This window comes from Phalaenopsis equestris, unplaced genomic scaffold (assembly GCF_001263595.1).
Source record: "Phalaenopsis equestris unplaced genomic scaffold, ASM126359v1 Scaffold000468, whole genome shotgun sequence".
NCBI lineage: Eukaryota > Viridiplantae > Streptophyta > Magnoliopsida > Asparagales > Orchidaceae > Phalaenopsis > Phalaenopsis equestris.
This window is the reverse complement of record NW_018164909.1, coordinates 1,038,965-1,061,073: the sequence shown is the minus strand read 5'-3', so window position 1 is coordinate 1,061,073 and position 22,109 is coordinate 1,038,965. Positions and strand designations below refer to the sequence as shown.

Below are 22,109 nucleotides of genomic sequence, written 5' to 3'. Positions count from 1 at the left end.
TTATTATAAAAATTTATTCATTAGAACTCTCTCACGTTGTTTAGCCTGGCATGGCTCTGATACCAGCTAGCCTTGGGAAATAAAATGAAATTAGAATAATAAAACTAAAATTTTATTAAACTTAAATGATGGAACCTTTTATGCAAACACTAGATAGAAAAGCGCACATAAGAGAATACTAGACACGAAAACTTAAGCACTCTAACTGAACACACTGATTGAATAGCCAATGAGTTCAGAAGAATCAAATAATATAACTTTTATTTTATAAAAGTTAGATTTTTTTCCTGTGAAGGAAGAATATTAATAATTTGGGCAAAACTTTTGTAGCTTTATAAAAGTTACTCAATTAGTGTGCTTCCACTTCTGTTTTTAAGCTGGCCAATCCCTTTTTGTTGTCTTGACATTGTTGTCGGCTAACAATTCTCCGTCAAGTGACATCCTTTCTTCGTCACTTAAAAAAAAACACTGGAGCCTTGAAAAATTCTTGGAATTGCTCTTGATAGATTTTCATAATCCTTCTCTGGATCTATTTTTCATTTTTAGGATATTTTTTACTGATGCCCTCATAAATCTTTTATCGACAGTCCATCATTTGCAGGGGAAATTGATGTCGATTTTGTAAAGCGTTATTTGCCTGAATTATTGACTTAATTTGATAATTTTTTTCATGAATACTAAGTCAAGTCCACCACTTAAGTAGGAATTATCGTTGAAGAAAAAAATGATTAGATATATCATTGCTTATGGTTATAGTCCATGATCAGGCCCAAGTAATATGGTAGTCCATGAAAAAATAAACTATTATAATTTGGACACAAACATGCATGTATGTAGGTGTGTGTGTGTGAGTGTGTGAGTGTGTGAGTGTGTGGGTGTGGGGGTGTGGGGGTGTGGGGGTGTGTGTGTGAGTGTGTGGGTGTGGGGGTGTGGGGGTGTGGGGGTGTGTGTGTGAGTGTGTGAGTGTGTGGGTGTGGGGGTGTGGGGGTGTGTGTGGGGGTGTGTAGGCTTGGCATGCTTAAGCAAAGGCTTAGCCAACAATGTATAAAATTTTTTAAGGTAGTACTCATTTACAAATGGCATAAACTATATGCCTAGGCATTTACAAAAGGCATAAACTTATGCCTAGGGCCCTCCATCATTTACATATTTAATAAAAAAAGAATCATTTCTAATTTGGTTTCATAGGTATTTGACACCATGAGGACTAATTCACCCATCTTGAAACTTTTAGGGCAAACAATAGTATCATGAGACTTGGTCAAGGAGGATATGGAGAATACATCATGGCAATATGGAGGGCCCTATAATTTTCTAAATTTTGTTAAGCATAAAGTTAAGGTTCATCCAGAGCTTCCAGTGTCACATCCCGAATCCCCCCCACCCTTCTTTAAAGGTCAACTGAGATGCAAAAGAGGAGAACAATTTGATCAGACTAAATTTTCACTGACACTCATCCTAATTCGCACAGGCGCGATCCAAAGCGAGAACAGAAGGGTGAGCGACAACCAGAGAAGCCACAACTCTCAGCATAAAACTCTAAAGTAAAATCAAAAGGTACGAAACTCACATTAACGGATATTCTAAACATCCTTTTGCTCGTGTTTTTGTTTTGATGTTTACCATGATTTGTGCCTTTTTCGTTTATGATAGTCGTAGCAAGCGTCGGACTTGGTTCGCGAGCTTCCATAAGGATTTTGGCATGGAATCAACGAAGTGGAAGAAGAAATTAAGTTGTTAGGAACAAAAGGGGAGAGAATAAGGTGGATTAGTGAAATGTTGGGTTATGTCGAGAAGCACATTTGAGGTCTATCTTGGAAAATAAGTTATGTTTTTTATTAAATCACGAAACGAGCTATGATTTCATGAATTCATACATCTACGGATTTCAGCAAGATTAGTGTTTTATCTCTTCCCAATAGTCGACCATATCATCATTGGCAATTAATTCTTATGTAATTGTGACATTATATATTTCTCCTCTCCAGAGAAGAGATCAGATATCTACTTCTGATAGATTCCATAATCTTGAGTGTATTTTTCTAGAGACTCAATAGGAAATTTCCTCCTAAGACTATCAAAAAGTATCTTAAAAGAAAATTCTTCTTTCTGTAAGGCTTAAATAATAGGGTCTTATTTTCTGAACAAGTATTTTCTATTTACATAATCATGCTGGATTTTTAATTTTCAAGATCATATCCATAGAATTTAGCATTGGGTGAAGAAATAAAATTCTACGGATATGATCATGAAAATTAAAAATAGTGTAGCAATATAGTAGTTTTCTTCGGACTCATTACATTGTAACGAATGTCAAATTGTCCATCTTATTTCCTTGTCGAATGTTTTACAAAAGACCTACCTCTAGTTGGAGGTAATGGGTATGGAGACAATGTCGAAGCCATACTTATGGCAAGCTAACAACAATAAGTTCGCCGCTAAGTTTTATTCATGTACCGATAATAACAATTCATTTCGTTGAGCCTGAATCAAAGATTAATAGAGGTAAGTAAAACTTTGTCAAAGATTCAACAAAAGCAGAGGACTTCAAACACCAACCAAATCAAAGATTCCACAGATGCAGAAGTCATCAAACTCCAATCATGACAAAGATCAACAAATGCAACTACTTTCAAACTATGGCTTCCGTGCATTCAATGTGGAGCTCGTCAAACTCCAATAAGACCTAAAATTGGCAAATGTTGCTAACTTGAAACTACAGCTTACCTGCACTACTTTGCACTTTTCCAAAATTTATTATTAATTCAGTTTTGCAAATTCAATTCTTTTAAATATTCCACTAGTTTTAAAAGATGAAAACATGCAATTCCTCTATAGTGAAAGACTTAAGGTATTACATGCATTGACAATACTTAAACCACAAGTATGAATATCTCCCTATATCTGGACCAAACAATCAACAGAGATGAGCAAAACCATGGTTAAAAGATTCACTTGATACAAAGGACTTCAAGCTCCGACCAGACTAAAAATTGATGGTAATAGAGGTTTCCAATTTTCATCTGATCAAAAGAACAATGGGCACAGAGGGTTCAAGTTTTCTTTCAATTCAAACATTTATGTTCTAAGAATTCAAAAGAAGATTAAAATTATAAGGGGGCTCAAATGTGGTGAAGTAGATTGAGAGCTTCTGAGGTGTGAATTTTGAGTTCTCAGGCCCATGCATTAACAAGCTAGTGTCATACAAGGCGATGTGTGAGCTACAGAGCGTGCAGGAATCACACCAAAAAATTGGAAGTGGAGAGTTGTGATTATTAAGTGTAGAGGGATGAGGGATTACCGAGCATGATGGTGTGCACAGGATGTGGTGCGAAGAGGGGGGACAAAATTGAGGTAGTTGAGTTCCAAACAAGTGTTCAAACTTGGGAAAATGGGGCAATGACATAATAGAGGGTATGATTGAGGGAGTTAAGGTGCACAATTACGTGAAAAGGGAATTAGTGGCCCTTAAGCATGTGAGTTGGCAAGAGATATGATAAGGTGCAAGGGTTATAAGTCAACGACACACAAAATTCAAAGGGAGGATGAATGCATTTTAACAATGTAAGGCATTGATGTGTGGGATTTGAGTAGTGTTTGGGAAGAAAAAGAAGCCGGTTGTAAAGATATCAATGAATGAGAATATGTTTATTGCATAAAGAAAAGCCATATAAACATACTGGGAAGAATGTAAAGAGGCATGATCAGAAGTTGTGAGGGAGATAGACAAGTACACTGGGATTTTGAAGAACAAACCAATCGAGCGAGTGTGTGCTTCATTTGTGTGGGATGAGTAGAGTTTGGGGAGAAAAGGTAGTGGGTTGTAGAGATATCAATGAACACGAAGAAGAGCAACATAAAGAGAGATTAGGAAATGTAGAGGGGCATGATCGAAGGTTGCGAGGGATATAGATAAGTGCACAGGGAGTTTGAAGAACAGACCAATTGAGCAAGTGTGTGGGTCATTTGTGTACATAAGACTAAATGATATTTGTTAAAAAATAAATTTACTCTCAAAATAAATTTACTCTAAATTTTGTGGTTTTTGGTGTGCACAGGAAAAGTGGATGTGTGTGAGTGGAAAACATGGGTGAGGAAATGAGGGAGAGTGCTAACTACAACAACTAGGCATGTCTGGGTAATGTAATCTTACAAGAAAATAAATGGTATTTGGTAGGCGGATCAGACCCTACTCATTAAAGCTATTACTCCCTTTATTTTACTAATTTAAAGGGCATTAAACACAACCCCATGATTTAGGGACATTAACTCTATCGTTTAATCGATGACCACCTAAATAAACTCAATTGAATCTTAGTTTTATAGATTAGAGTTTTAATTCACCTACTAACCTAAAGAATTATTGATCAAATCTAATAGAACGCAATTTTGTGGGTAAATAATAAAATTAAACCCATTTGTTTTGAATCTTTAATCTCATTATCCGAAATTGATAGGTTAAAAAATAAAAAAATTTCTGAAATTTATTAAACATCTTTTTTTACAAGCTCGCTCACTACTTATAAATTCGAAAATTCATATACTCTCCATTTGTGCAATTTATATAGTGACACCATGTAAGCTTGCATATTTCTATTTATATGCTGGTGAAAATGTGAATCTGATAAGTTCGTTGTTCATACAAATGTAAAGTTAAGAACAAATGCATGACCTCAAAGCAAGGCAGGAACAATGAATAAGAAAAGAGGGGAGGGAATGGGTCATGATATTTCAAATATTTTTATCTAAAAAATTATCAATGGAAGTATCTTAGCATAATTATTTTCAACGTAATGACCCAAAATAAAAGCTTTTCAAATGTGTGCACTGACATGTAGTTCTACTTCAAGAACCTAGTCTAATTTATCCTAGCAATAATACAAAACATAAATGCATTTTTTTGTCAAAATATCATGCCAAACAAACAAGAAATAAAATTCCATGTAGAATATAGTAAAATTATAAACATAGAGAAAGAAAATAACAAGGAAAAGAATAAGTGTAGTCCTCCATGATGAAGAAAGAAAACAAAAAATTACTTCCCAAATCTCAAAGAAAAATGTATAACTATGAAAGAAGAAAAAAATACCAGGGAACAAAATCATGTTAACCTAATTCCATTCAATCTACTATTTCACATGTCCTAAGCAAGATCAGGGCAATTAGTTCACTTGACGCCCAAAACCTTAGGCAAACTAATCATTAACTCAAGTAAGACTTTACAAAAAAAAATATTTCATTTAATGTTGATTTAGATCTTGCAGAGTACTTCTAGAATGTAATAAATAAAGATTATCACATTATACTTATGTCCTAAGACAATACACTTTCAAGTTCATAGCACTTAAAGTAACCAAACATTGTTGAATGAATTATGTTAAACAAAGTACACAAATGACATGTAAAATAACTTAAACTATCAAACTAAGTTCGTAGCATGCATACTGTAGGAACTATTTAAATTAGCTACTATATGCTCTAATATCATCACCCATGCTCTATTCCCGCTCATTAAATTAGTACCCCTTCATCTCTTTCTCTATCTCATCGAAGTCATCACTTCATTACTCTAAAACTTCAAATCTTTTCAACAATATTTAATCGAACTTTTTTTATCAAATGTACATCATTGTTCTCCAACTTCTATTGTGTCTTTCACATTGCCCATATCCGATTGTAACAGTCAAAGTGAACTCATCTTTCGAGCTAGAAGTATTAGCACATATCTCTCCAATCATGTTAAGGGTCTTGCTCAAATATACAATACCCAAGTGATGTCTCACCTAAGAGATTGTCAAGACTATAGTTTCACCTCAGTCCACCTTTTTTTAGACCTTGGCGAGCACTAAGTTCACCTTAAACAACAATGATTTAACCAAAATTGTAATTAACATATTAGATAAGAAAAAAAAAGGTGTAAATTCTTAAGTTTCAAATAACATTTTTGCCTTCATCAAGTGAACCACCTAAGAATCTCAAGTCCCTCAGGTCATGCAAAATACCTTTCATGTTCCTATGAAGCAAGGTTGCCAGAGCTAGGAAAAGGTTTAAGACTCAACAATACATGCATGCAAAAATATAAATTATGGCAACAAAAATGTTCTTCAAAATAAAATAACCTCCAACAATAATGCCTACCTCTTTCTGACGATCATGACAAATACGACACTTGAGAATCCCTTTGTATTCTCTTATCTCTTGGTGAAGCTTTTCCAATAAGACTGAGCCATCAGTTTGCTGCCTAAGTGCTGCAGCTTTTATTGTCATTGTTTCTAGTTCCTCATCTATTCTCTTCTTGTTGAACCTAACAAATTCAGAAAACATACAGTTATAATAGGCATATACTTCAATAATACAATATTTGAACATTTTACTTACCTCTCCCTCTCTAGTTCGATTAAAAGCTCTGTGATCTCCGATCTGCTATTCATGGCCTGCATTTGTATTTCTTTCATAGACTGCCGCAACGACTCAGATTCTTTCTGCACATCAGCTAGTTTCCTTTGTGCATTACCCAGTGCAATAGAACTTTGCCACCCATCTTCAACCAGTTTTGCAACTTGATCTGATTTAACTCTCAACTGTAAAACAATGCAAGTTAATGTAACATCTCTGTATTCACATTTGTGTTTATTGCCAAGAAATACCTGCTCATCAAATCGTGCATTTTTAAGGTCATAAAGCTCCACCAATGAATTGCCTTCCTGAAGTTTTTTTTCTATGGATTTTACGTCGCTTAAAACTTCAGCATGCATCTGTCTTGCTTTCACGCCCTCCATTACAAGCTAAACAATAAACAATTAGTTCATGTGCCAAAAAAAAAGAAAAAAACAAAATAACAGCTAATAAGTTCGATAGAGTACCAAAAGAAAAAAAAATCAAATCAACCAGAGGTCTGAGCATCAAACATTGGCCTCAGAAACATGCACAAAGCAACCATGCACCATAACCATACATAAACAGTCTTCAAGAGAAAAAAATTGCAATATAGGCCAAGGTGCACACAAAAAATTATGCATTAAAATTATAGCCCTTACAATTAACTTTTCTGTTTTGTACAACACAAGTATTTCTTCCACGGGCTATTAAAATTAACCTATAAAGTGTGATAAACTCTTAACTGGCTATTTTACTCAACCGGTCATTTTACGTAGTACGTTTTGACTATATCGCCTCACACTAGGTCAACGTAATCAAAGAAATGCTGGGTAGACATTAAACCTTTACTTCCTCTAGCCGTTAAATATTATATAGTTCTATGATTATAAGAACAATAAGATGCTAGCAGAGCCACTTGCCAGTTACCAGCTAAAATGCTCAAGTAGCATACATCATCTTGTATATTTAGATACCACGCACCTAACAAGATAAAAACAAGAGTTTGTTTTTTTTTGCTTCATTTACTAGCATCTAATCTTCGATGCCAATGTCTCTGTAGTTCTTTCCAAGAAACTACTAAGTATCAAGTAAATGGAGCTTGATGGATAATTATTAAGGTTTTTAACTCGCAGAACTTGGACATAGGCTCCTGAAAAAACACATTAAGAGCTCCTCAATCCTCTAACGTGTATCATTAAAGTGAATAAATTGGCCTTTTTACAGTATTGGACAATTTTTTTGGAGACGGATCAGCAGAAATCCATGGCATGAATTAAAATTTGAACAGCTTTCTATCTGAATAAAAAGTGCACGCATTAATCAAGTTTCACGGATATTTCGATGAGTGGGTAGATGGATTCACTGGAGCCTCTAAGCATTTCGATTGGTAAAGTTACTCAGATACTCAGATGGATTCTCAACATTCGTAGTCTGACAATTAAGATAATGTTGAGACTCACAGATCTTCCATTCATAAGACCGAAGGAATGTCGAACCTTGCTCAACAGATTACAAGTTTTTTATTTGGCACACTGTATGGATGAAAGAATTGAACTTAGATGAAATTCACCATGGTTAACAAAGTCAAAGTATGATCTTGTCAGACAAAAAAAAATTCATAAACTGCTCCTACCTACTACACAATTAATAAACTCCCTTGCTTACTTAACTACCCTCCAGTGTAAACCCTGCCCTTAAAAAAACAATCATACTCTATACTGCAGATTACTTCTTAATTTTTCACTTCACATATATTGTTCAGAAATAATCATCAATAATTGTGGATTGTTTTTAGAAAGGTTCAAAATTTTCATTTATCAATAAACTTCATCCTCAAATCCTAAAAGATGTTCTCTGGAAAACCATTGAAAAGCAAGAATTGGTTATGCTCTAATTTAGTGTTGCACGCAACAAAAAAAAGCAATACAGCTACTCTATTGCTTCATATAAAAATATACAGCACACTGCAATTTTGACATGGAACCAATCCATATACTAACAACGCAAAGTGGTCCCAATGGTAATTTTCATGAGTGATATTGGTGTGTGTGAGTATACGATATTGTTGTTGGTGTGTGCGTGTATGCTTGTATGTGTGGGCGCAAAATAAACACAGGGTCCGTTTGGGACAGCTTATTTGGTGCGGTGGCGTTTTGAAAACGCACCTGGCTTGTTTGGGTAAACTGTGTTTTGGCAGCTTATGCATTTTCAAAACACTAAAAACAGCTTTTTCACACCGCATCTGTCTAGATGCGGTGGCAGCTTTCTGACTGAGGTCTGACTTTAAAAATAAAAATAAAAAATTGTAATTGCTACCGCATCTAGCTTATCAGCAGATTATTCAATAAGCTGCAGCTGCTCCAAACAGACCCACAGCTGATTCACTTTGCCTCCTTTTTGTATATATGTATATGGCCATTCAAATGTCCAATTCATAAAAATGAACTTAAGGAGCATGCATGTCCTGCATAATAAACTTTAATTTTGAAACATATTACATATATAATTTAATGGCCACTTAACACTAATTTCATTTTCTTCCATATCCTTTTTTATAATATTTATTTGTTGTTCTTTTAAGTAATAACTAATTTTCCCAACTTCAAACTAATAATCTACAATTTCAAGTAGTATTCCTAGCTCAATTAAGTATTAATTATTGAATAAACTTCAAAATATTTGTATATTATTATAAATCAAGAAAAAAATTATTACTTTCTGAATTAATTTCATATTTATTGAATTTATGTATGATAATAAAACTTTTTATGATTTTAAAATATAGTATGATAATGATGTATCTGATGTGTGCATGTCCTATAATTTCAATAATAGAGGTGTTAGGTGACTATCATGTAGCTATTTATTTTTTATTTCTTTTGATAAATAATTAATTTTCTCAACTACAATCAAATAATCTACAATATCCTGTAGCTATTCCTAGCTCAATTAGGTAATAAATATTGAGCAAACTTCAACATATTTAAAATATTATGAGAAATTAAAATAAAGTTATTATTTTATGAATTAATTTCATATTTATTTAACTTATATAATGATAAAATTACTTTTCAAGTTTTCAAAATATAGTATTATAATGTTGTATTTTATGCGTACTTATAACCTATATTTTAAATAAATCTTAGGGGACTGTTAGGTTAGTCTCCTCATTTCTATATCGGTGCATCATACAAACACTTCTCTCTCTCTCTCTCTCTCTCTCTCTCTATAACATTTCTCCATGAAGAACTTTGGTGGAACTCAAGTTCAAAAAAAAATTATCACAGGTAATGAGAAAAAGATATACATGAACAAGATAAAAATGGAAGATGTTCATGGGAACTATTAAACGCTCTGCATAGAGTACCAAGAGTGGAACCGGCCTCTTTTTTCTAAACCCAATATGGGAGGGGTTAGGACAACGAAGAGCAAAATAATATTTCAGGAGGGGGCAAAACTAATATTAAGGAGGGGCAAAAGACCCTCTCATAGAAGTAAAAATCTGAATTTGAGGAGGGGCAATCCCAAGGAAGAGGAACCTACAACACTACAAGACGAACAAATAGAACATCATCATGTAAAGATTGAAAAAATAAAAGTAATCAAAGTCATTCTACACTTCTTAAACAAGCAAAAGTGAATAATGTTCTTCAAACATGCAATAGCTTATGCGCCAAATCATAGAGACCAGTGTAGATTCCTAGAATGCTGCTGCATTTCCACACAAAGAGCAAGGAAAGGTGCGGTATTATTGTATACTTCAGAAATACCGATAATAAAACAAATGAATGTGAGCAGTTGTTTGTGAGGTGCAGCAATGATAGGAAAATATCGCAATAAAAGATAATCCATAAGCTCATTTTTCCATTATAAGTCGGAAAAAGAGAAATCATGTACCCCAATGTCAAAAATTAAGTATTTTGTACTTGTTTGCTCAAGAAGAAAAATTCTATTAAATAAAGGGTCTCAGGAAGTAAATAACTGATTCCATCTCTAGCGATAGTAGCTCACTTCTAATAGAAGAATCCAGTCTCAATGAAGTCGTAATTTCTTATTATTTCTAGGAATTTTACGGACTTCATAGATTAAGATCAAAGGTGGATTCACCCTTGGTGAAAATAGCTCAAGTCTTCTTCACTAAGCCAAGCAGCAAGCATTTGAAATATAAATAAGACCAAAGGTTAAAATAGTCATTTAATAGTTGCAAACCATAAGGACCCAAAACAGCTATCTAATGAAAATTCTGAGACCAAGTTTGTGAGTTTTCACTTTTCAAACATCAAGAACCCATACACGTATGCATAACCAACCTCATTAAACCTCACAATTCTATGCAAACACTAATTTATGCCACAAATCCTAGAAAAATGTCCAAAACAGTAAAGCGCAGGGCACACAAATCTATATTGTAGATAGCACATTTATCTTTGATATAAAATTAATATGAGCTCTTATTCAAAAATTGGAAGCTCTTCAACAATCTCCATCTCGTTGCTTAAGCTGCTCTAAAGATTAAAAATAGGAGATTGCCCAAGATAACAGCACTAAAAGAAGCTTCCAGTAGTACCTTAATGTTGTATTCATCCCTTTCCGTGATTTGCTGCAAGAGAAGCTGATTCTGGGTTTGCATATCCTCATATGCTTGTCCAATACTCTGCATGTAATGGAAGGCAGATATAAGTAGTGAATTTCAGTGCATAATACATCCCAAGAAGAATGGTTAGGTTGCCCCTATTATGACTCAGCAGTCAGAGGTTTCAGTGAAGGTCTCTAAAATGGAATACAGTTTTACTAAATACAACCCCCCTCCAAAGACGCTACATTAGCAGGAGTCTCAAGTGCTAGAACCACTCTATAAATTAGTGCTGCTAAATAAATTGATCAGGTATGATAAAAGGAAAAGGACCTCGATCTCAGAAAGATAGGCTTCACCCTCCTCATGCTTGGAGTTCAACTTTTCGGATGACTTGGTTACATCCCTGAATATGTTTAAAAAATAAAAAATAAAGGTTTTGAACAACAAATCGCCTAGATAAAAATTATGATAGTTTGCTAGAACAATGAAATAAAGATACCATCTTTTTTTTTCAAAAATAAAGCAACAAAGTTGTAGCCTATACCTCATAGAAAATTCCAATTTCTGCCTTAAATCAGCAATCTCAGCCTCAGCAGTGGCAAGTCTTTGTTGAGATAATGCTTCAGCTTCAATAGCAGTTTTTACACGGCCTTCCAAACTATGCTCATCAAGGGAAGAATTAAGGCTTTGAACATGAGCCCATGCCTTGTATTCCTGATCACGAGACTCCAAAATATCCCTAAATAATGAAAAAAAAATTATAATTGGTTGACCAGTACCATGTTAATGTTATATGTATGCACTACTATGTCATAATCACTACAACAACATGACATGTTCCTCCAGTAAGCTATGATGCCAACACTAAGTAGTTATGAATGGACTTAGTTCCTGTGGGACTGTTTGCTGGTCCTATTTTAGATAACATTGAGCTAAAACCCTAGCAAACAGATTTTGAGGACTTTTGAATCCTACTGTTTTGATAACCTCCAAGATTTGCCAAATCCAGCTCTTCAAATGATTTAATGGATTTAATGACTTGTCAGAAATCTGAAATCTTGAAACAAACAGCCAAACAGCCATCAAGATTTAATAAAATGAAGCAATTGTCATATCAAACAATTTTCAGATTTTTAACCTTAAGATTTACTAAATCAGGATTTGCATCACTAAATAAATCCTGACAATGTTAAATCCTACTAGTTGTCAAACAAACCCTAAGAATAAACACTAACTTTAAAAGAAAGTAACAACTAAAATAAAGATCTACGAAAAAGGAATGACTCACAAATAAATTGATTATCAATGAAACCCAATAGGGCCAACTCCAAAATGGCTTATATCAAAAAAAAGCATTTTAATCTCAACATCAAAAAATAATAGTAAGGGAGGACTGAGGAACGTTTTCAGCAGGCAATTAGATATTTGTAATGCGAGAGGTAAAGGTAGGGGAGATTAAAGGGCATGAACTGTGCAGAAAATTAGAAATTTTCAAAGCAATATACATGAGCTACTGGCATGCAAGTCCCTCATCTTCAGACAACTAGGTACCAAATTTCATAGGTCCTCAAATTTTAAGAAAAAATTTCACACGTTTTCAAAATTGGGCATGCAAGGCTTATATAAAAATATTTGAAAACTTGAAACAATTAAGGGGAAAAATTCTGATGTAATGTAGTTTTGAAAGACCTGGATCTAATTACCCAAAAAAGTACCATGAAATAACTATAACATGAAAGCATCATCACTTAAAGTTAATAATAAATAATAAATTAAAAATGAGTTGCAAGTTGCAAAAAAAAAAAAAATTGCAACATAGATGATACATCTCCTTAGTTCTCACCAACAAGCGTCAACACAGATGATATGCTCCCTAGCTTCTATGATGGCCACAAAAGTTCGAGTATTGTCTGTGCCACGCTTTAAGCTGAATATTTTTTTAGTCCTATTTGAAATTTTTTTCTGAAGCTGGCCTTACGTCATCCTTTACTCATAATCATCCTACCCTAGTTAACTAAAACTAAAATTGTGCTCTAGTTATGATTAATTTAAAAATTTAAGATAGTTTTACAAACAATTTTTCCGGGCCCTCATTAATACTATCCGTCTAGTATCTCTCCGAAAACAAAGACAAAGAAACAAACATGTAACATAACAAGATTTTACCACATCCAAGCTTACAAGCTCAGCAGATTAACTTTAGTCAGATCACCCATTTTTCACAGAGAACAGTGATGCATAGCAAGAACTCAAACTTGGAAATTAACATAATAAAAACATTTATCCAAGCAAGAAAGCAAATGAAAGGGAAAGATTCTTATTTAAAGTAATGCGGTTCAACTACTTCCAAGATGGTGCTTCCTTTGGTAAAAATGAATACTGAAAATACAATAATTAACTCCCCAGTTCTGAAAACCTGATGCATCTGTAAGAAGAACTTACAGGACCCAATGAAAAATTAAATGCAAGAAATACAAACTAGAGACCTGGAAGAGGAAAAATTTTATACCTAAAATCTGTTGATTCACGACGATACATCTCCAGAATAAGCTTCAACTCTTGTTCGCTCTCTCTTAAATCTCCAACCTACACTATGAAATGTCATAGTATGTTATAATCTCTCAAATGCAAGAGCATATGTTCTAGACACAAAGCAAAAGCATCAAGTAAACTCAAAATAAATATTTTCTTAATTAAATTTACATAACACAAAAAATGAGATGAGGCAATTTGAAAAAAAACATCAGTAGCTTAATTTTAGAAACATGGAAAGCAACATCATGCAAGATATCCACATGGTTACATAATATAACAGAAAAAAGGATATAGTGCTCGTTTCTACTCAATCTCAGTTAATTTGGCAAAGGATAAATCTCAAACAAATACAAACTATCAAAAACAACATAACCCTAGAAAAATCATTCCCCAAAACACCCAAATCAGTAATGGCTGCCAAAAATCATTGCAATCTGTTGAATTTAAAGAAATAATTTAAAAAAGGAAAACTTCTAGATTCTCAGAAGTAAAGCCATAAGCCAAAGGAGAAAGGCAGGGAATAACTCCATATCATAGAGATAAGAAGACTTTTGTTCTTCATTTCACTTGCAGTAAAATTGCTTCCCAGCTGAGCTTACCAACTTTTTGCTAATTAAGTTTATTTTACACTGTCTTGATATTAGACCAAGCTGTTTAACAATGCACTGGCTCTTATAATATAATGTGCATGAAAATTATTTCACCTTGAATGACAAATTAAATAAACGGACAGAGTTAAAACAGTATAAAGTTATAAAACAGAAAAATTATAATGTTTCTTTAACCTACCGCATTTCAAGACAATATAATACATCTTAGTAAACAAGGAAAAGAATCCAAAAAAACAAGTCTTATAGTAGCGCAAGAAAAAGGGAAATCGCCCTTGGATTAACTTGTTAAAGATAAGGTCATCAGAAAACCATCAACCTCGTTCAAAAGCACATGCAATAGATGAAATAGCTAAAATTTTCTAATGCTTTCTCCTAGAAAGGAAAGAGATAGAAGCTATAGGTAATCTAGTTGTCTACTAAACTGCAGATTTTAAAATTTCCCAGATCAAATGGCCATACTTCAATTCTCTGAAAAGCCTATGATGAGGATTGGATCAATTTAATGATTATAAATGAAGATCAACAAATTGCAATCACAACAAAGGGATGGTGAAAGATCATTCTAACATTTCTAGAAGGTCTAAATGTTGATGTATTCAGGGGAAGAATTGCTGGTCGCCAACCTCTACTACCTATTAATGAAGTATTTGTTGAAATAAAAGGATAGAAAGTCCCAGAAATGCTATACTTGGAATAGTTGTACCTATAGAGAACACTCCACTAGCATTTGATTCATGTTCAAACAAAGACTTTAAAATGCAAAGATAAAAATCATCAATAAGGTGTTATCATTATAATAAACCATGCCATGATCCAGAAAATTCTAGAAAGATCAATGAAAAATCTATCAAGTAGAAGAGCAAAATAACCAACCTCCACTTAATCCTCCTACACAAACGAAGTGTCAACCACTCCATTCAGTAAGGAGCAGATGGATCATCTTCTGAATTTAATAAAATCAAACTCTTTATCTACTCACACTAGTGGATCACTTGCAAAAAGAATTCATTATGATCCCAATGCTCTATCCATAGCCAAATTTCTGCTCTCTAGAAAATTTAACACAAAGGCATCTAATCATACTACCTCCTTTAACCGTTATTTGGCAATAAATCACATCGTTCTAGAAGTAAAAAAGTTAGATTGCAAAAGGCACGTTTTCACCCAATGTGAAAAAAAAGCAAATCATCATCCCTAACAAATAAACCCTTCATTTCGTCCTTCATATTTCTAATCTAAACTACAACTTTAATTAACAAACTAAATAAAGATTCTTGTTGTCTTGTTGTCTTTTACTCATTGTGAATTTTAGAAGCAGAACTCAGGGAGTGTGATTGGTTGTGCTAGAATGATTCATGGTTTTTACAACCATGATGATGGTGCCTTCAGCAATAAAATTGTAAATAAAATTATGGTATTAGTTCAATATCAGCTCTTAAACAAATGATGATTTGGCATCTTAGACTATCGAATCTTGTTTTTCACATCTTAAACATTTGTTTCCTAACTTCTTTAAAAATTTGATTTGTTTTCTTTCTGATATTGAATTTTACGTTTATCAAAAATGCCATCATGGTGCTAATCCTACAAAACATTAACATGATTTCTAAATTGTTTTAGTTGATCCACAGTGATGTGTGGGATTCCTCTAAAATTATCATCATGATTAATAAAATAGTGTAACCATTATGGATGATCATATTAGTCTGTGTTAGTTTTATTTGATGAAAGTGAAATTGAAGTAAAAAACGATTCTCAACTTCTACAAAATGGATGAAATTTAGTTCAAAATTTATTAAATTTAGATCTCATAATGAAAAAAATATATTAATATATACTTGAAATTTTTCTAGAAAGAAAAATGGGATTTTACATTAATCAATATATTGGAGACCATTAAAAAAAATGGAATAGCTGAAAGTGAAAATAATTTACAAAAATTTCCCTATAGTCAATTTATTTTCAGTATTTCATTAAATATCGTTAGAGGGATGCTATTTTAATAGCACCATATACACTAATAGTATTAATTCAAATCTACCTCTAAAAATTTTTCAATGTACAAGTATTGTTCACACACACAACCAATTTCAACCTTAAACTTAATCCTAGAGTTGAAAAAAGTATATTCAAAGGATATGCGAAAAAACAAAAAGGATCACAAATGTTATAATCCTCAAACAAAAATTAATTTCTCCAAAAACAACCCTTTTTAAAAAAACTTCCTTCATGCAATATAAAAAGTAAAGAATGATTTTTTTTTTCTTTTTTTTTGGACAAGTTCAGATTGCTTACCACCAAAAAGTGTTCTCTCATCCCTAAACTTTATTTTTAAAACACGAAAAATGAAGGGCATCCCAATAAAATTTATCCCAACAATAATTAATCGCAAGAAGAGGTAGTAATGTTGCATGCTAGACAACTTGTTCATGCACATAAACTATAGATCTACACTCGAGGACTCAAGAAAGGGATAAAGGACGCAGAATCACTCCCCAACAAAGTTTATAGACTAAATTTCTCTCAAATAATTCAAATTGTGATCTCCTTATAGCCATTAGACAAGAAGTCAAAGCTTGCAACCAACATCCATTGCTAAATATTTATCCAAAGACAGATCTCCAAATAAATATCAAAGTTGTTTATACCTAGCATGATTGAGGCGGTCTTGAATTAATTGAAATGGTGATGACTTGTAATGAAATAACTGGATGCTTTGTAAACGTGCATAGACATAAAGGTATTAGATTGTGAGTGGGTATTTACAACTTAATGCGAGGCTAATGGTAGTATGGAGAGGAATAAGGCTAGCCTGTAGCAAAAGGGTTTACACCAACATTTGGGATAAATTAGCAAGAAACCTTCGCTCCAATTTCCAAGATTAAAAGTCCGTTTGGGGCAGCTTATTTGGTGCGGTGACGTTTTGAAAATGCATCTGGCCTGTTTGGGTAAACTGCGTTTTCAAAACGCTGAAAATATAGTTTTCACACCATACTTATCTAGGTGTTGTGGCAGCTTTCTGGCATCGGTCTGACTTTAAAATAAAAATAAAAATTTATAATAGCCACCGCAAATAACTTGTCAGCATATTATTTTTAATCAGTCTATCAACAGATTATTCAATAAGCTGCAGCTGCCCCAAACAGACCCTAACTCTACCTGGATTATTTGGTTCATAGCCGCAAATTTTAATTGGCCTCTACATCAATTGAATGAAAAAAAAATCCTTTTCTTAATGGAAATTTAATGAAAAAGTCTAGAAGTTAAAACATAAGTCGTAACATGGTGAAAAAAAAAGGTTTGCAAGTTGAACAGATCTTTACACAGCTCTACCACTCCAAAGAGTTTGAACGATTTGGAAAAGTTGTACCCAACCATGGATTTGGTCAGAAACAAAACTGACCATATTTGTACACATTCAAGAAAAAGGCATTAAAAAAAACTATCATAATTGTTTTAAGTCAAACACAATATTAAAAGGTGATAAAATAGATGAACAAACTACAAAAATCTGAAGGAATGTCTTAATATGGAATACAAAATAGAAGACATGAGGACATTTATACGTTTACTGGGAATGGAGTCAGTGAGATCCAAGTAAGGCATTCTTTAAACAAAGGATAAATTGATGATTCATCAAAATAAGAGCAATTGAAAACTACTTACATGTTGAAGTCTATGCAAACGCAGAATAAGCCAATACATAACTGATTGAAAATTGATGTCCAGCTATTTGATGCTTATGGAAGTAATTTGTTTATATGGCAAAGCACGAAACAAAGTGTCTTGGGTAAAAACAACAGAGATCAATGGCACATGGGATTTGTGAAGCTTGTGGGTCACAGTGTTGATGGAAGAATTGGAAAATTCTTAATTCACCACCAACAAATATATTATGATAACAAAACAAAAATTGTGATTGCTCATAATCTCGCCCATTATACTAAATAAGACATTTAGAAGTTAAATCAAAGAAAGAATTTGAGAAATAATTGATTTACATATCTTATATACCTACTACTAATGAAATTGTGGATATCCTTACAAAAGAACTACAAAATAGGCAATTTGATTACATAATAAGCAAGGTGATTGTATAGATCTTCTTTAAATAATGTTAGTGTTAGAAAAACTACATTATGATGCCTTTATTTTCATCTCTTTGCTTGCACTACCACTGACAAATATTCCTTACAATACTAGCAATTTCCTTACTAACTGTAGATGGTAAAACTTACATTCAATCAAATGTATGAGTTTATCTCGTTAAATGTGACTTAAAATGCCAATAGCACGCATTTCCAAATCATGAAATCAAGCTAAAAGAACATTGGATGCAAAGTCCTTCCTGAAAAATAAAGATAACAGAAGGAAAGAATGACATATCCTTATGACTATAAAAATCATGTAAAAGTCAAGAAATCTGAAATAATCTTGAGTACTTTGAAAGAAGACACAATAATATCAATGTCAGTTAACTGCATTTGGGATAATGAATAAAATTTATTTTAAATGTCAAATGCATGTTTCAAGACATGGGTGTGGGGTGCAATCATAAGGGTATTCAATCCAATCGACATATTTACTAAACTTGTTTTAGGCAATAATATATATCTCAAAGTTGGATGATAAAAAATGAGAATAAACATATTTAACAGTAAAAAAATGCCCTTATCTCAAAGCTTGAGAAATATGCCTTACGATTGCACAAATGTGCACTTTTTAATATTGATATACAACTTTTCATCTCTTAAATTATGCAATACTTAATCAAACTGATCAAGATGCTCAATCTTAAATGAGCTGTAAATCAATATATCATTAAATTATAATTTATCTATGAATTGTTTTAATTATAACTCATCAATCTCAAGAAAGCATTAGATGCATCAGGCAATTCAAAGAAATGACAAACCATTCATATAGACCATCCGGTAGTGTTCCATTCATTCATCTTTGAGATGAATCTCAATGATAGTACCACTGTTCAAAATCATTTTTAAAAAATACAGTTACCTATGTATTATTATGTCAAGCATGTAGCCCAAATATAGATTTAAAAATTCTAAGCTTCATAGTGATCACGTTGCTGATATTAATATTAACAAATACGAAAAGAAAGACATCAAAAAAGTGAGGCAACAAATGGACTCAAACTCTAGCAATAATCCTTACTACACTAGTCAAACTACTTAATTCTTAAGCAAAACTTTATCCTGGAATGTAATAACTTAGTATTTATAAATCCACAATAAAATCTATAGCATGTTGAATATTCCTCGTAGGAGAATGTTCATTAGGTAACACAAAAAGTAATATTCTTGAACTCTAAGTTAAAGTATGTAACCATAAATATGTGATCCTTATAAGCAAGATAAAAAATCTCACATAAGACCAACAAGAACAATATGAATAATCAACATTAGTCCTTTAGAAAGCCTTTAAAGCATAAATAATTTTTTTTAAAAAAAAAAGTAAAATGTGACATGTTCGAAGTAGCAACAGCTTACACGCCAAAACTTTAGATGGAATGGATAGATTAGAAGTAACAAAAAATTAAAACTTAAAAGATCTACTCAAACACAATCACATAAGCTGACTCTTTGTAGTGAGTTGAACGGATAGCAGTAGCTGTAATCTAAGCTTAAGATTTTGACTAGAAATAGTCTTCATAACTAGGAATGTGTGTCCTCCAGAATTCATTGTAATTTTAATAAAAAAAAAGAGAATAAGTCCTTGAACCTAAAGACAAAATTTTCCCCTCTAATAGTAGGTAAATATTAATGTTATTTAAATCAAGTAAAAAGTAGCAAGTTATATGCAAAATCTGGGGGGAAGAAATCACAATAAATTTTGACTATGAAACAAACCATCAAAATGGGAACTAGATAACATGCAAGAGCAGTCAAGTATGACTATTTCACATAGGCAATATAGAAAAGAGCAACATTTATCATGGGCGTGAAATTCTCATCATCGATGATAAAATTGAATTTCATGTTCATAAAAGTTCCACACAATAAGAACATATATGCGTGTTTCAAATCCGAAAAAGTGGGTGTGGATATGAAAATGTGTCACACTAAGATTATAAAAACACATTTCAAGGACACACTACGAGAAAAGTGATACGCTAGCCCTATACATTGTTTGTCTGTGAAATATACACTCCTAGCAAAGTGCAAGTCATGTTGCTTTGTTGAGCTGCATTGTAGTGCAATGCGTTCAGCTCAAGCTCAAAAGGAAATATCGGTTCATATTTCATAAATTGATTCAGTATATATCACTATAGCTAAGCACAAGCGTTCACTTCACATCATTATTTATAAATAGTCATTTGAGTTGTTCCTCATTTATCCATTGTTCTTTTCTGCTAAAAGTACTTTATTTTTGTACTTCTAAATGATTTTATTGTCGCTAATGGCTTCAAGCTCACAAGAATATAGAGAATGTTTCTCAATATCTTATACTACACTCTCTGACATCATGCTACCTCTGCCACCCAATTCCTACTTGGTCACTCAACCTCATGACTATACTTAATTTATTAGTATTCTCTGATCACAACTTTATTTATATGATTTTTGACTTTTAAATAGAGGAAAATTATACCAATGAGCGTATCATTATATGACTAATGTAGCATTATTATCCTTTTTTTTAGTTTCATTAATATATTACTTCTGGTGAAAATTATTATTTGATGTAGTTTAAATTTATTTAATTAAATAACTAATGTATACGCATAATATATGTATATGAGCATACAAGTCATAAACGCTCGTCAGAAAAAAGTGCTACTTTGCACTTTACGTAATAAAGTAGAAAGAAAACCTTACGTCTCTCATTATTTTGAAAACACTACTCACAACATGAGAATGCATAGGACTGCCATAACAAACCTAAGCATCTTTATTAGTTGGAGGATCACAATCTATCACATGGTCAAGCCCACCTTCGGACTAAATTAAATAAAAATTCCCTTATGCATCAAAAAATTAATCTATCTTCTAGTGACAGAAACACATGATCATTTAAGGGGGAGACAAATCTACTTGACACTCATCGTAGTGCAGACTAAGTCTTGGAGACCAAACCTTAAATATCATGTCATTCAGCGGTAGTGATCAATTTGGGCTAAAATTTAAACCTAAGTTGAAGTGGTTATCGACCTACTTGAATTAGTCTAAAGTGAGAGTGTGTATTAGAAACCTTGAATATTTTTCTAACTCAAGAGTCATCCTTTGCACTATGAAAACTATATAAATGCACTTCTATCCCCCAAATCAAATGAATACTATTAATAAATCTGGTCACCAACAGCAAATCATTCTAAAATACCTCAAGCCTTAAAACTAGTTCCTTGAATTGATTAAAGTAAACAATAAATGACAAAAAATTTCCATCAATTCAAGAAAACCAACAAAGCATCTTTTATAGTGTAGTGGAAAAAACTTCTACATCTTAATTCTTTTTACCTCTGCCAAGTAGAGATGAGAAACTTCTTGTAAGCAAATATAACAAATAATGATATTTAAATATCATTAGTTGATTTGTGCTACTTCATCTTAGCAATTTGAGAACCTTGCAAGCCATTCATCTCATGTTAGTATAGAAGTCACTGATCTTAGACTCCCAATATACATGAGCATCAAGGACGTGGAGAGTATCAATCTTGATCTTTTGAGTAGAATCATGAAAGTTTTGAACCGGCATCATGGTTGATAGCAAATTTTTTAATGGGGCTTAGTCCATACTAGTCTTGCCTTAAGTGAGAACAAGTTGAATCAAGAATGTTGTGCCAAGATAATTGTTGATTAGACAAGTTATTTGGCATGAGTAGGATAGGTTTGCTACATGGGTTGGTCGAAATCTTCAAAAAGCTCATCAAGAATATAGTAGATAACCCATTGGCACCGGATCAAGCATATAGTAGATATTCATATCACTTTCTACATGTTGGCACTTTGCCTAAGTTCGTTTTCTAAGGAATTAAACTTTTTATCACT

The 22,109-nt window shown here is 32.8% G+C and overlaps 1 protein-coding gene across 1 annotated transcript in view; it reads right to left on the bottom strand.

Annotated features, from left to right (window-relative positions):
- The window catches only part of LOC110027913 (E3 ubiquitin-protein ligase BRE1-like 1), a 47,239-nt gene that overhangs the window by 10,397 nt on the left and 14,733 nt on the right, over positions 1 to 22,109 (bottom strand). Inside the window, exons 13-19 of the mRNA XM_020729552.1 lie at positions 13,464 to 13,540; positions 11,499 to 11,693; positions 11,285 to 11,357; positions 10,946 to 11,032; positions 6,648 to 6,785; positions 6,379 to 6,581; positions 6,139 to 6,304 (exon numbers count right to left, since the gene is read on the bottom strand). Coding sequence (XP_020585211.1) covers positions 6,139 to 6,304; positions 6,379 to 6,581; positions 6,648 to 6,785; positions 10,946 to 11,032; positions 11,285 to 11,357; positions 11,499 to 11,693; positions 13,464 to 13,540 — 939 coding nt within the window. The remainder of the gene's footprint in view (positions 1 to 6,138; positions 6,305 to 6,378; positions 6,582 to 6,647; positions 6,786 to 10,945; positions 11,033 to 11,284; positions 11,358 to 11,498; positions 11,694 to 13,463; positions 13,541 to 22,109) is intronic.